This window comes from Corapipo altera, unplaced genomic scaffold (assembly GCF_003945725.1).
Source record: "Corapipo altera isolate COAL_440 unplaced genomic scaffold, ASM394572v1 45, whole genome shotgun sequence".
In the NCBI taxonomy this organism is placed as follows: domain Eukaryota; kingdom Metazoa; phylum Chordata; class Aves; order Passeriformes; family Pipridae; genus Corapipo; species Corapipo altera.
In genome coordinates this window covers 14,342,728-14,355,434 of record NW_020884877.1, presented here as the reverse complement: position 1 = coordinate 14,355,434, position 12,707 = coordinate 14,342,728, and the positions used below count along the sequence as shown (strand labels likewise).

The window sequence follows — 12,707 nt, the reverse complement described above, 5'->3', positions numbered from 1 at the left end:
CTTTTCTTTTCTTTTCTTTTCTTTTCTTTTCTTTTCTTTTCTTTTTTCTCCCTCTCCCTCTCCCTCTCCCTCTCCCTCTCCCTCTCCCTCTCCCTCTCCGTCTCCGTCTCCGTCTCCGTCTCCGTCTCCGTCTCCGTCTCCCTCTCCCTCTCCCTCTCCCTCTCCCTCTTCTCCTCTTTTCTTTCTTTTTTTTCTTTTCTTTTCTTTTTCTTTTCTTAAGAGGGAGAGAAAGTTATTCTTTCCTTGCCCAAGTCTCTTCATAGGCGGACCTACAATTAGTCATTTGTTTGAAACAATTCTTTGGAATTTTTGGAATTTTTATTCATCGTGTGCTTTTGCTGTTATACTTCCATTTATTGATTCATGTAATGTGCTTATAAGTCTTCCTTTTAATTGGTGCCTGCTAGGCTGGTAGCATGCACTGCTATTGACCTGTAGGAATTTTCTCCATTGTTTTCTCTCCTCCATAAGTTTGCTTTAACATAAGGTGTATGGCTCATTAGAGCAACTGCCTGACTCTGTGTGTTGCTCCATATTCATTTGTTTCTGCTCTTCAAAACACAATGAACGAAAACTTTGAATAATTTTCTTGTTCAGCAGTGTGAAACTGCTGTAGTTTGCCCAGGCTATTGTAATGACCTGACAGTTTCTTCAGGTAATAGATGGTGTCACAACAACCCCATGGCTGGGGGCAGAGGACTGGAAAGCTGCCCAGCAGAAAAGGACCGGGGATGCTGGTTGAGAGTTGGGTGAACATGAGCCAGCCTGTGCCCAGGTGGCCAAGGAGGCCAATGGCATCCTGGCCTGCATCAGCAGTAGTGTGGCCAGCAGGGGCAGGGTAGTGACTGTCCCCCTGCACTCAGCGCTGGTGATGCTGCACCTCGAGTGCTGTGTCCAGTTCTGTACCACTCAATTCAGGAAGGACATGGAGGTGCTGGAGCATGTCCAGAGAAGCTCTGGAGCACAAGTCCTATGAGGAGCGGCTGAGGGACCTGGGGTTGTTTAGTCTGGAGAAAAGGAGGTTCAAGGGAGATCTTACCTCTCTTTACAACTGCTTGAAAGGAGGTTGTAGCTAGGTGGGGGTTGACCTTTTCTGCCAAGTAACAAGTGACAGAACAAGAGGATTTTAGTAAAACTTCTTCATTGAAAGTGTGATCAGGCATTGGAATAGGCTGTACACAGAAATGGTTTAATCAGCCTCCCTGAAAGTGTTTAAAAAACATGTTGATGTGGCACTTGGGGTTATGGTTTAATGGTGAACTTGGCAGTGCTGGGCTAGTCATTGGACTTCATGATATTAAAGGTCTTTTCCAACATAAATGATTCTAAGATTCTATGTAAGAATTTTTATCTGTGGGAGATTTGTATGCTACTGTATATTGTGGTGTTCCCCCTAAAAGATACCAAACAGCAGTGCCCAATGTTTAGATTTCTAACTCTTACTTTAGTGCTTCAGTTGTTGTGATAGCGATACACACATATTGCATGAGTGATGACTTTTTTTTTTAAGGGAGGTTCACATTTTAAAAGCTTGAGTTAAGTTCTCTGTGCTAAAATAAAAAGTTATGCTACGTATAGGGAATCTGTTTTCTTACCAAAAAACTTATGAAGCTTTTTCTCTTGAAAACTTCTTCATCAAGAAATTCAGTACAGTTACAAAGTGTAATGTGTTAAAATAGCTGATGGAAATAAAATGGATTCTGTCAGATCTAACAGGAATTGCTTATAGATGATATGTAAAGAAATTTTACTGCCAATTATAGAGTGGGTCGAAGAACTAGAAAAAATCCTTTCAGTATTTCTTTGCTAATAAAGTAAATACTAGGAAGTGTTTCTTATGTGGGAAAAAAAGAAAACTCCAGAGCTTCTGCTTCTTGGAATTTGTGTATTTTGTGCTTGAAGTTAAGCTTCTGAAAGTTTAAATGGAAACTAGTATAAGTTATCTGACTTTCAGGAGTGATGAGAACCTTCATCTGTCTCTGAAAATCAGGGTTTTAGTTCCTGATTCCATTTATGGTTGCCCTGTTTGTTTGGGGCTTGAATTTGTGACCACTGTGCTGCTGAGCAGAGTTCTTATAATTGTAATGTACAATATGTACTGTGTAGGCATGGAGTGATAGTGTTGGGAACAGTGTTCAGCAAAGAGAAGCTTCATGTATATACAAAAAAAAGTCTTTTCAGTAATGCAGAGTAAAATTAGTGTATTGACCTTGAAACCTTTTTCCTGTTTAGTTCTTGACAGTGAGTTAAAAGTGAAATCAGTGTGTAATCTATGTACTCAGAAGCCCAGCTGTCCTCTTGGTGAGAAGCTGAATTCCTGCAGCACTATATGAGACCCTTTTCTGGCTACTGATATTCAGCATTTTGATAGAGATTTTCTTCATTTGCTCTTAAAAAGCTGTGGTGGTGCAGCTCCACAGTATCTCCGTGTTGTCTGTGCCACTCTTTGTCTCTACTGTTAGACAGTTATGGCATTTACCCACAGGGGTCTGTAACTTGTATGCCAGTAACAGCTGGCTTTGAGAGAATTAGGCATCCCAAACTGCCGTGAATGGTATTGTGCCTGCAGTGGATCTGTTGTAAATGGTATTACTTGATTATTTCTCAGCAATTACTCAATTACAAAGGCAAGTTACTAAATACCTACTTGGCACATAGAAAAGCTGCATAAAGCCAGATTGCTCAGGAGGCACAGAGCTTATGGATGTGTACATGGAATCTTTATTATTTCCATGAATAATAAGATTTTTGTGCCCTTATGTTTTCTAAGGTCCCTGGTTATCCTTTGTTGCTGTAGCTCCTGGAAGAGAACTATGGCCACAGAGCTTGGAGCAGAGAGCTGTGTTGTGCATTTGGCACTGTGTGATGGTGATGAATTGTGCAGGTAGCTGACTGAAAATAAGGTGGTGTGACATAAAAACTGTATGGGGTCGGTGTGGTTGTTGTGCAGGGCTGGGTATGTCACTTCTTTAAGGAGGAGACTTTCCATGTGGAGTGGACTTGGAATTTCTGGTTTGCATTTCTGGGACTGCCAAATGTAAACATGCTTTTCTGTCAGTGAAGTAAGGCCCAACAAGCCAGGGAAATAGGAAACTTTTTGTGACTGACCCTATGCATGGCAGCATGAGGAAACGTGATGACAGAAGGGATGCAGCTACCTGCTTCTGAGGTGCATTGTATGATTGATGCAACTATAAGGGCTTGATTTCTTTTAGATTCAGCTTCCTGGTGGTTTTTACATGCCCACTTAGAAACAAACCATGCAGAGATGTTCAGGATCGTGATAGATTTGGGGGAAGGTGTTCAACATCTGAACATACTTTCTGCAACCAATCATTTATACCTTGGAAACTCTCTCAGTCCCTTTGTCAGTTTGGAGCAGACTATAGATTTTGTATTCTAAGTGAATGATATATCCCAGGTGTCAGTCAGTTTTACATTGATGGGTGCTGAACGTACGTAGTTCTCATTTATTGTACATACTCAGTCTCCTTTCAAAAAGTTACTGTATTGAATACTGACCACTGTTGGTCCACAGAGTTCAGGATATAGTCTCTTGGAGGTCAAGGGGAGGATACTGTGTCAGAGCACAGGGGGTTTGTTGTGGGTTTGTTGTTGGTTTTTGTTTTTTTTTTTTTTAAAGAAGTTCATTTGGAAATGGAGGAAAATCTCTGAATGAGACGAAGTCTGGCCTTTCATAATTTCAAGGCCATGACATATATCCAGTCCTTAAAATCCGATGTGTTAGGAGAATAATTGTATCACTTTGCTGGATTCACTGATTTTTAATGCCGAGGTTTAAGAAGACATGTTGTGTCTTTAAAATTGTTTTCCCAGTAAGTTCTGAAACCACCTGCTGATTTAATTTTGGTATAAAGCCTTTATATCAGGCTTATTAAAAACACAAAATCTAAGTTCCTATATGTCAAGAGGCTATTAGAGTATTTTCATGTCACCCCTCTAAACTGAGGGAAGAGCAACAAACAGCATAAGCTCATCCTACATTTGCTACTCAAAAAACTACATCAGAGGAGAGGATGTTTTGAATGACTTAATTACAAGAGAAACTGCAGGCCTGAGATTAAAATTATGGAGCATGTCCATAGGAAACCAGAGGTTTTTAATTGTCCTTTCATGAAACTGTTTAACCTTTCTTTAGCAGGAAGGTCTCAAGTACTCAGTATTTTGTTCTAGATAACTCATATTAGAAAACTCAATTCCTCCAAAATCAGACCGGTATTGAACAAACAAGCAGATTTGTACCAATTCTGGCAGGTGGAATAGCATGTAATGTAAGAAAATACACTGTAAAGGGTAACAGTTTTTAGATCTTTTTGAAGGTGATTGTAGTGCATAAAAGAAAAAACCAGTGGGTAAAATGAATCAGCTTACAAATAAAGATAGTCTTTACTAAAAAGGCTGTAGGAAAAGTCTGACAGCCATACTGGAGTTACTTTTCCTTGTCAGCAATGCACGTAATAAGGAAAAAAACACTGGCAAAGTGTCTCTCAGTTCCTCTATCTGGAATTAAAAGCATGCTTTTAGCTTGTGGGAGCAGTGTGTATCCAGTACTTCAGCCTTGTCTTAGTGGAGTGGTTGAACTATTTGAGCTGCCATGGCTGCAAAATTGCTCATCTCTTTTCTTGCAAACTTGACGGTATGTTAATGAATCACTGGTTATACAGATGCCTTCTATGTCTCAAGAATGTCAGCAGGTCGTGTTTAATCATGAGATAACAACCCACACTTACACAGATGTGATTCTCCGTTTCCTTTAGTAAGCAGAAGATAAAAAGCAAGGTCCAACGTTGGTACTTCTGTGGAAAGACTGCTTTTTAACCAACTTTTTCAGAATTCATTAAGCTTGTTCTTTGACCATAGTCTCCTTTATTGAAACAAGTATCTACAATTTAACTGCTGCAGCTGTTAAGCAATGCTTTTCCCAGGGAGTGGCTACTGTTGTGTCATTTCTTAATTTATAAATTACTAATTCTCTTTAAATCTTCCTTTTTTTTTTTTTTTTTTTTTTAGGGAGGGATTTTTTGTCCTAAAGATTGTATTTGAATATTTTAAAATCATCCACACAAACATTAGTAGCTTCTAGAACTACAGATGGCAAAAGTAGAAATATAATTCAAATCTATGAATCAACATTGGTACACTTTTATTAAATTCTTATTTAACTTTGTTAGGTACAAGAAAACTCACCGGGGCATAGAGCTGGATTGGAGCCATTCTTTGATTTTATTGTGTCCATTAACGGTTCAAGATTGGTGAGTGTGTTGCTATTTTATAACTTTTAATATGAACAATATGTTGAGAATCTGTTTTTTGTAGGTAAACCAATGCATTTGTTTAATTTAAATGCATATAAAATATTTCTCCTTAGTTTAAAATTAGAAAGATGAACTGCATCAGAAATTAATTTCCTTCACCCTTTAGTTGCAGTTCTGCCAACAGTTTAGCTGGAAAATAAATATTCAGACAGACAGACAGACATGCTCTCTGCAGACACGTGCACCAAGATAGTACTGCCTATTGATCCACCACTGGAGGATTGTGCTGGTGCCCCCCTAGTTCTGTCTGTAAAACTGCTCCTGTGAGAACTCTCAAACCATTCAGTCAAAACAGGTTGATTGAAAAAGCTGCTGTCAAAGCTGTTGGCTGGGCAGGAGGCATGGGGGAAAGCTTTCAAGTGAAACCACAGACCCTCATGGCAGTGGAAGAAACGATGTGTGGGTAAGCTCTTTCCCCAGTATACCTGGATTCAAGAAAGCCTCTGAAAAGCTGCAAGGTGCATCTTATCAGTTAAAGTGCTTTCATGTTTGGAAGGCATGACCTGTTTCTGGGAAATCCCGGGGTTTTGCCAGAATTGTGTTCTGGAATTGTGAGGGGAACTGGAAACTTGTAACAGAGTAGCTGAAAGTACTGTTCTGATACAGTGTTTATAACACCTTTGAAATACAAAGGTGTTGCTGTAGAACTCTATGCTTGTTCTGTTGGGCACTAACCCAAGTTCTTGTTTGACCATTTGCAGAATAAAGACAATGACACTCTCAAAGACCTGTTGAAAGCAAATGTTGAAAAACCTGTAAAAATGCTTGTGTACAGTAGCAAAACACTGGAACTGAGAGAAACATCAGTGACCCCCAGCAACATGTGGGGTGGGCAGGGTCTTCTGGGAGTGAGCATTCGTTTCTGCAGCTTTGATGGGGCCAATGAAAATGTCTGGCATGTCTTGGTACGTATGGACTTGGAAGTACTTTTGCTACTGTTGCTTACAGTTTTTATCTTACTATTGAAAACTAACTTGCAAGGGATGTAGCTAACAAGTCATGAGATCAAACTAATCGGTTTTCATGGGTTTTGGGAAGACTTAAACTAGATCTGTATGTCTTTAAGTATATTGTCAAGTCTTGTATTTAAATCAGTGGTTTTGTACAATACTCAGAGCTGTTGTATTTTGTACAGTACCAGAATGGTTTCACTAGTTCAGTAGCCTGTTAACTGTGTTGAAAACTTGACCAGTTTGCCTGACTCAAAACTTGTGTGAAGTGCACACCTAACTGTTCTGCTACACTCTGACAGTTACGTAGTGTTTTGTAACTTTCCATCTTAAAACTAGGAAGTGGAACCAAATTCTCCTGCTGCATTAGCTGGACTTAGACCTCATAGTGACTATATCATTGGAGCAGATACCGTCATGAATGAGGCAAGTATATAAAAATAAGTTTTTCATTTTTAAATAAGGTTCTGTTACAAGGTTCTATTACAGAAAGTTGGAACTGGAATGATCGATCTAATGTCAAATAGTAAAATAAGGAGAAAAAAGTCCTTATTAATTTTTCTCTTTTTGCAGTCTGAAGATCTCTTTTCCCTTATTGAAACACATGAAGCAAAGCCATTAAAACTTTATGTGTACAACACAGACACAGATAATTGTCGAGAAGTGGTGATTACTCCAAATTCTGCCTGGGGTGGAGAAGGCAGGTAAGGAGACAATATGTTATAGAGGCATGGGGCAACTATTTTATAGCACCAGCCTAAAAACTGCTTGGTTTAAATTTTCTACAAATATAGGAAAAGAGCGTTGTTATGGCAAAGGTGTTTTTGCTATAATAAATTATGTATTTACTTGGAATTCAGATGCAGTTAACTGATAAATCAAAATTGTTGTAAATCAGTAAATTAGCTAGTGCAGAAATAGCAACTATGGCACTTTGTGTTTCTGCATTAGGCTCCAAATAGTCATTAGCCTGTAGTATATTCTTGCCAGAACAGAGCGCTGCAAGTAACAACGAGTCAAATTCCACGCTGTATGCCTGGTATATCTGCTTGGTCTAAATAATAATGAATTTTATTTTGTGCTGAATGTTCATTGCCAAAAGGTACAGAGTTTCCTTTCAGTTGTCTCAGTTGATTACTTCTCCATAGAAAATGAGGCAACATTGAAGCTAGAGGGCAAGGTTGTACAGAACTTAGCTAGAAACTTGTTGGTGTCTTGAGTCATTCATGTGTAGGTTGCTTAGTCTGTAGCTGTAAAGTCACTTCACTGACTTCTAAATGTTCCTATTTTAAAAGCCTAGGATGTGGCATTGGCTATGGATATTTGCATAGGATACCTACACGCCCATTTGAGGAGGGAAAGAAAATTTCTCTCCCAGGACAGTTGCCTAGTGCATCTCTCAGTCCCCTCAAAGATGGCTTCACAGAGGTAAGTTGTTGTCCCTCCTTCGGCTTGATAAAAATAGATTATGATGTTATATTGCTTTTCTGCTTCTATTGGTTCTTGTGGAAACAAACCCTAATGGTGTAACTTTTTTTCCCCTTTCAATAAGGTTCAGCTTTCACCAGTTAATCCCTCAGCCACCCTCCCTCCTGGGTCAGCAGGCCTTGAGCAGAGTCTTTCAGGACTTTCTATTAGTTCACCCTCAACTACTGTCACTAATGTTCTCAGCACAGGTTGGTATTGACGTAACTGACCTAGAATGCATGGGTGTTCTGACTTGTGTTCTCACAGATGTTTCTGGTTAATTTAATAAAAGGCAGAAGAGAATAACATTTTCTCTTAAACTTTTCTCAACAACAAAGGCTAGAGTACTGGAATTATGTCTTACTTGCTCACAGAATAGTAGCAAACGACTTCTATCAGAAGTGCCATGTGTATTATTTAGAGTACTTTTTTCTTCATCACCATTTTATAGTTAAGGCAAATAGTAATTGTCTTGTAAATGATTATTTATTTGTATTACTTGAGGAAGGGAGCTGAAGTGTTGTGTGGTTAAAATTATTGTTGTTTCCCTGTGTGCTTCACCAGGTGTTCCAACAGTTCCCTTATTACCACCACAAGTCAGTCAGTCCCCTACCTGTGTGCCACCAGTTAACCCAGCAACTACATTACCAGGTGAGTAGCTAAAATTTCTTTAAATATTTCTGAAACAAAAATTTTAAGAGATCTGTCTTTTCCACTGCTTTTTGGGGAAGGTATAACTTCATACAACTTACATATTTCATGTTAAAGATCTCTATACAACCTCTACAATGTGAAGAATTATTTTTGTTACAGTATGTTCACAGCATGTCTGTAGCACGGAGGACTGACTTGGCAACAAAGTTTACAATGTTTACCTTTTAGGGCTCCTGCACAGTTGATGCAGCATTCCGGATTTCTCAGGAAGATTTTGCTTTGCTATTTGCAACATTGGAGTTGATATATTGTTACTTTCTGTAGTTCATACATTTTATGTTGCAAAATACTTCTGCAAATAGATGCAGTTTTCAGTGTGTCCTTTGCACTTAGACATCAGAGGTCTGAGAAAGTTTGTCTTGCCTAATTCTGCATTCCCTTCACCCATAAAATCTCCATTTTAGGAAACTGTTTTTTAATACTCAGCTTGGTTGCTCTTCCTAATTAAAATAAAGGGCTAACAATATAGAAGTTATGTTGCCGTTACTGTTTCTGAATTATATAGTAATTTAAACTGGTATAATGAAAGTAAGAGTGTGTCTACAAAATGGTTGTTTCCTGATAATCATGAACATTTCAAGCACTAGTATCCCAGAATTATTTACAGTGGGTAAAATAAGGATTGTATAGGATTTTGCTGTGTCATTGGTGCGCTGGTATAGGAGTCAGTTGTGCATTCCAGAACACTAAAGGAGTTGTATTTTATGTTTTGCATGCTATGAGACAAGTAGATAAAGATGTGTCCAAAAGTTTTAAGAAATGCTTGCGGGTACATTCTTTAACATAGAAAAGACAGGTAGTAGAGCTCAGTGCATCCAAACAAGGGCAGAGAACTTTACCAGAAGCTGAACTTTGTATTTGTTTGCTATTTTCTCTAAGCAGATAAAGATTTTCTTCCCTGGCCACCTATCCACCCCTTCCCTAAAATCGGCAAATCCAAGTTTTCCTTTCACCTTTTTCTCTGAATAGTATCACTGCTTTTTTGAAAGCAAATTAGAACATATCTTGTAATTTGCATGGACATATAAATACATAAGAGGTTTAAAATTTGAGTGAATTCATATGAAGTTCAGTTTTTTTCAGATTTTAAAAAAAGCTCAAAGTTGCTTGTAGCTGAGCTGAAGGCTCTGAGTCAGATTGTCAGCCTTCATGGCTAATGAATTCAGGGATAGGTAAAGTGGCTGGGATTTAATCAAAATCTCTATACAGTGCCCTTGCTTTAAGGCTTTTCTCCTCTCTGTCTTAATACTGTGGTGCCAACAGTTTATTTCTGAATTAGCCTTCTTTGAACTAAAGGCAAAGTAAGAATAGAACCCTTGTCCCAGAAATGCAGCTCTTCTAGGATGGGAAATTCAGGAGAAGAAAGATGTTCCATAGCAAACACAATGATGGAAGGGCATGTGTTGCATTCATCATATGTTTCTCTTCTACTTTCAGTGCTTCCTGACGTTGAAAGTTGCTTTGTCTTGCCTTTTTACATATATTTTTGTGTTTAACTCTAGTTATGAACTAAGTAGAAAAAACTAATAATACAGTAATCAATATTAAGGATCAGGGAATACTGTGTATTTAATGCTATTATTATTGTCTGCCATTCAAATTGGAAATGGAGGGCTTCTGGTACATTGCTGTGGAGAAACAACCACCTTTATTGGAAGTGGAACCTGGAATGGAAACCTTCTGATTCCTTGAAATAAGAATCTACTTTCCTCAGAAAAAATATGAAAGGTTTTGGATTATGTATTTTCTAGTTCAGACTTTCTGCAATAGATATCTTTTTTCACTGTGCATCTTAAAAACTGAAATTCAGGTGAATTTGCATCCTTATGTGTAAAAATGATAATCAAGATGTAAAGCAATATATAATAAGTTCTAAATTATCAATAAGATCTCAGAAACAATTTTAAGTTTTCAGCTGTAACTTTTCTACTCTTCTTAGGTCTGATGCCATTACCAACAGGGCTTCCTAACCTGCCTGATCTGTCCAAACTTAATTTACCTGCACCACAGATTGTTCCAGAAATCATACAGCCTGGTATGTACTTCTGCAAACTGAAACACTAATTAGAGTGTCCTTTATCCCTGAGACTCTAATTTAGAGGCATCTGGGAGAGTCCTGAAGGGGATAAATTAAATGTTTTCCTGAGATGGGAGTTAGTGCCCAGATTAGGTAGACAAGGAATATGTCTTTAGATAAACTAATTCTAAACTTGTCTCTGTATTTAGATGTTTCGTTTTCTATTACCTGATTTATGATCTCAGAAGAGATTGTGCCAAGAGTGAAAGTATATCATTTTATGGGTAGAAGAAAAGACGAAGTGTTTCCTTTTATGCTAGATGCGGAGATGAGAGCTCCCTGACTGAAGGCCAGAAGTATGAACTAGTACTAGATTTACGGTTTTGAGTAAAACAAAACTGCTGAAGGTGCACATGGAGCAAGCAAAAAGAAATTGGAAGCTTATATGGAATGTGGTTCTTGTTAACTTCTTGTTTCTGGCAGTTTCAGTGAAGGCCAGAAAAACCTAATCATCAGTATTTATGCATTAAATACCTAGTCCTCTGGGGAGGTACAAGCAATGTTGAATTTACTCTGATTCTTCAGTTCTGAAATCTGAAAAGTATCAGGCTTGAAACGAGCCTGCTGGGTCAGTGCTGCACATATATCATGCTCATGCTAAGTTCAAAAAACTTTCTCCTCTTCACGGGTAAATAGGAGACTAGAGAATGTAAAATTTTTAAGCAAACAGAGAGTCTCTCCAGATCTGTCTGTGATATGCAGCAGCTCACTGCCTTTTTTCTCCCCTCTTTTTCTTTTTAGGTTTGCCACCCCTTCCCTCCTTGCCGCCTCTGAATCTAATGGGAATGACACCTCCAGCAATGCCACCCAAGTGTGTCCCGGTGCTTCCTTTGGTCACAGAGGCATCTGCAGTGCCTACAGATTTGCTTCCCTCTATCAGTCAAGCCGGAAGCTTTTTCATCAACCCTGGCACTACTGTAAATGTAGAACAGACCTCTACGCTCACCTTGGATAGCGCTGCTCCAACTTCTGTGGCAACTATTGTTGACAGATCAAATGAATCCTCCACAGCTAATGAGAAAACAACTGGAGTCACAGATGCACAAGCTTCTGAATCGTAACTCCAGATCACTCTGTTGGATTGGCTTGGTATTTATTTAGCCATGGGATACATATTTGAAAAGCAAGCTGTCATTAATTTCATACTAGTTTGTACTTAATCTTTAGGAGTCCTGTAAATAATATGGAGGTATAATAAAAATAAAAGGGGATTTATAAAGTGGGGGAGGGGAGGAAGAGTACTTGTATGTTACCAAAAAAAAAAAAAAAAGTCAAGGTGGTAAAATAGAATTCCACTGCCAAACTTGGAGGTTTATGTTTTTATTATAGGCTGACAGCCTTATCCTGCTAGGCTTGTCCTTCCTTATAATTAGCAATTTTTGCTTCCAATAGAAATGAAGCGGGTCTTGCGTGTGACATTTACGTACCATAGTTCTTGTTCTTTGCAAATATCTTGTTCCTACAGTGGGATGAGAATGTTTAGTCTGAGTTGTAAATTTTAACGCTGCAAAACTTCCACCTAAAGATATTTCTATTAAAGTTGCTGAGTGACCTGTTAACTGACATCTCGTTATTCAGCTTGTACACAAATTTTTGTCTTTAAGCACCTGAGAGATGCTTAAGCCATATTTTGTGACTGCTGCTGCGTTGTTTCATATGCCCACTGTAAAATGGCATTTGGAAGGGAATACATGGAATGTTAAATGTAGCACACAGTAGGCACTTCATGACTACTGTAAGATGAATTAATGGATTAAGCATACATACAGCAATAAATTCCTGGAATTTTATTCTTTGCGTGACAAAATATCACTTTTTTTTTTTAAATTCCTGAAGTCTCATTTAACTGTTTTTAGCTCAGCTCTCTGTAGCACAGATCTGTGAAAGGGCTCCCCTCCAGAGGAATGGGTCCAAGATGGAATGCCAGACATCTTAATGGCAGGCAGGATCAGCACTTGTGGTTAAATCCATTGCAGCAATGAGTCATGAAATCTGCCTGCATGTGATTCATACTTGGCTTTTTAAATTGAAATTTAGGATGAAAATTGTAGAATAACTGTAGATGATACACTTGTATAAACTGTTGTGTGCACTGTACTCCAGGTGGTAGCCTTTGCTCCTGGTATCAGGTACAGTTAATGTGGAAAACTTTCTGTACCACTC

The 12,707-nt window shown here is 38.5% G+C and overlaps 1 protein-coding gene across 1 annotated transcript in view; it reads left to right on the top strand.

The window, feature by feature from the left end:
• GORASP2 (golgi reassembly stacking protein 2) overlaps nt 1-12,334 on the top strand; it is a 15,061-nt gene extending 2,727 nt beyond the window's left edge. The window contains exons 2-10 of the mRNA XM_027637109.1: nt 5,193-5,273; nt 6,038-6,241; nt 6,626-6,712; nt 6,860-6,990; nt 7,582-7,714; nt 7,839-7,962; nt 8,318-8,404; nt 10,407-10,502; nt 11,286-12,334. Coding sequence (XP_027492910.1) covers nt 5,193-5,273; nt 6,038-6,241; nt 6,626-6,712; nt 6,860-6,990; nt 7,582-7,714; nt 7,839-7,962; nt 8,318-8,404; nt 10,407-10,502; nt 11,286-11,605 — 1,263 coding nt within the window. The 3' untranslated portion in view covers nt 11,606-12,334. The remainder of the gene's footprint in view (nt 1-5,192; nt 5,274-6,037; nt 6,242-6,625; nt 6,713-6,859; nt 6,991-7,581; nt 7,715-7,838; nt 7,963-8,317; nt 8,405-10,406; nt 10,503-11,285) is intronic.
• Nucleotides 12,335-12,707: the final 373 nt, after the last annotated feature.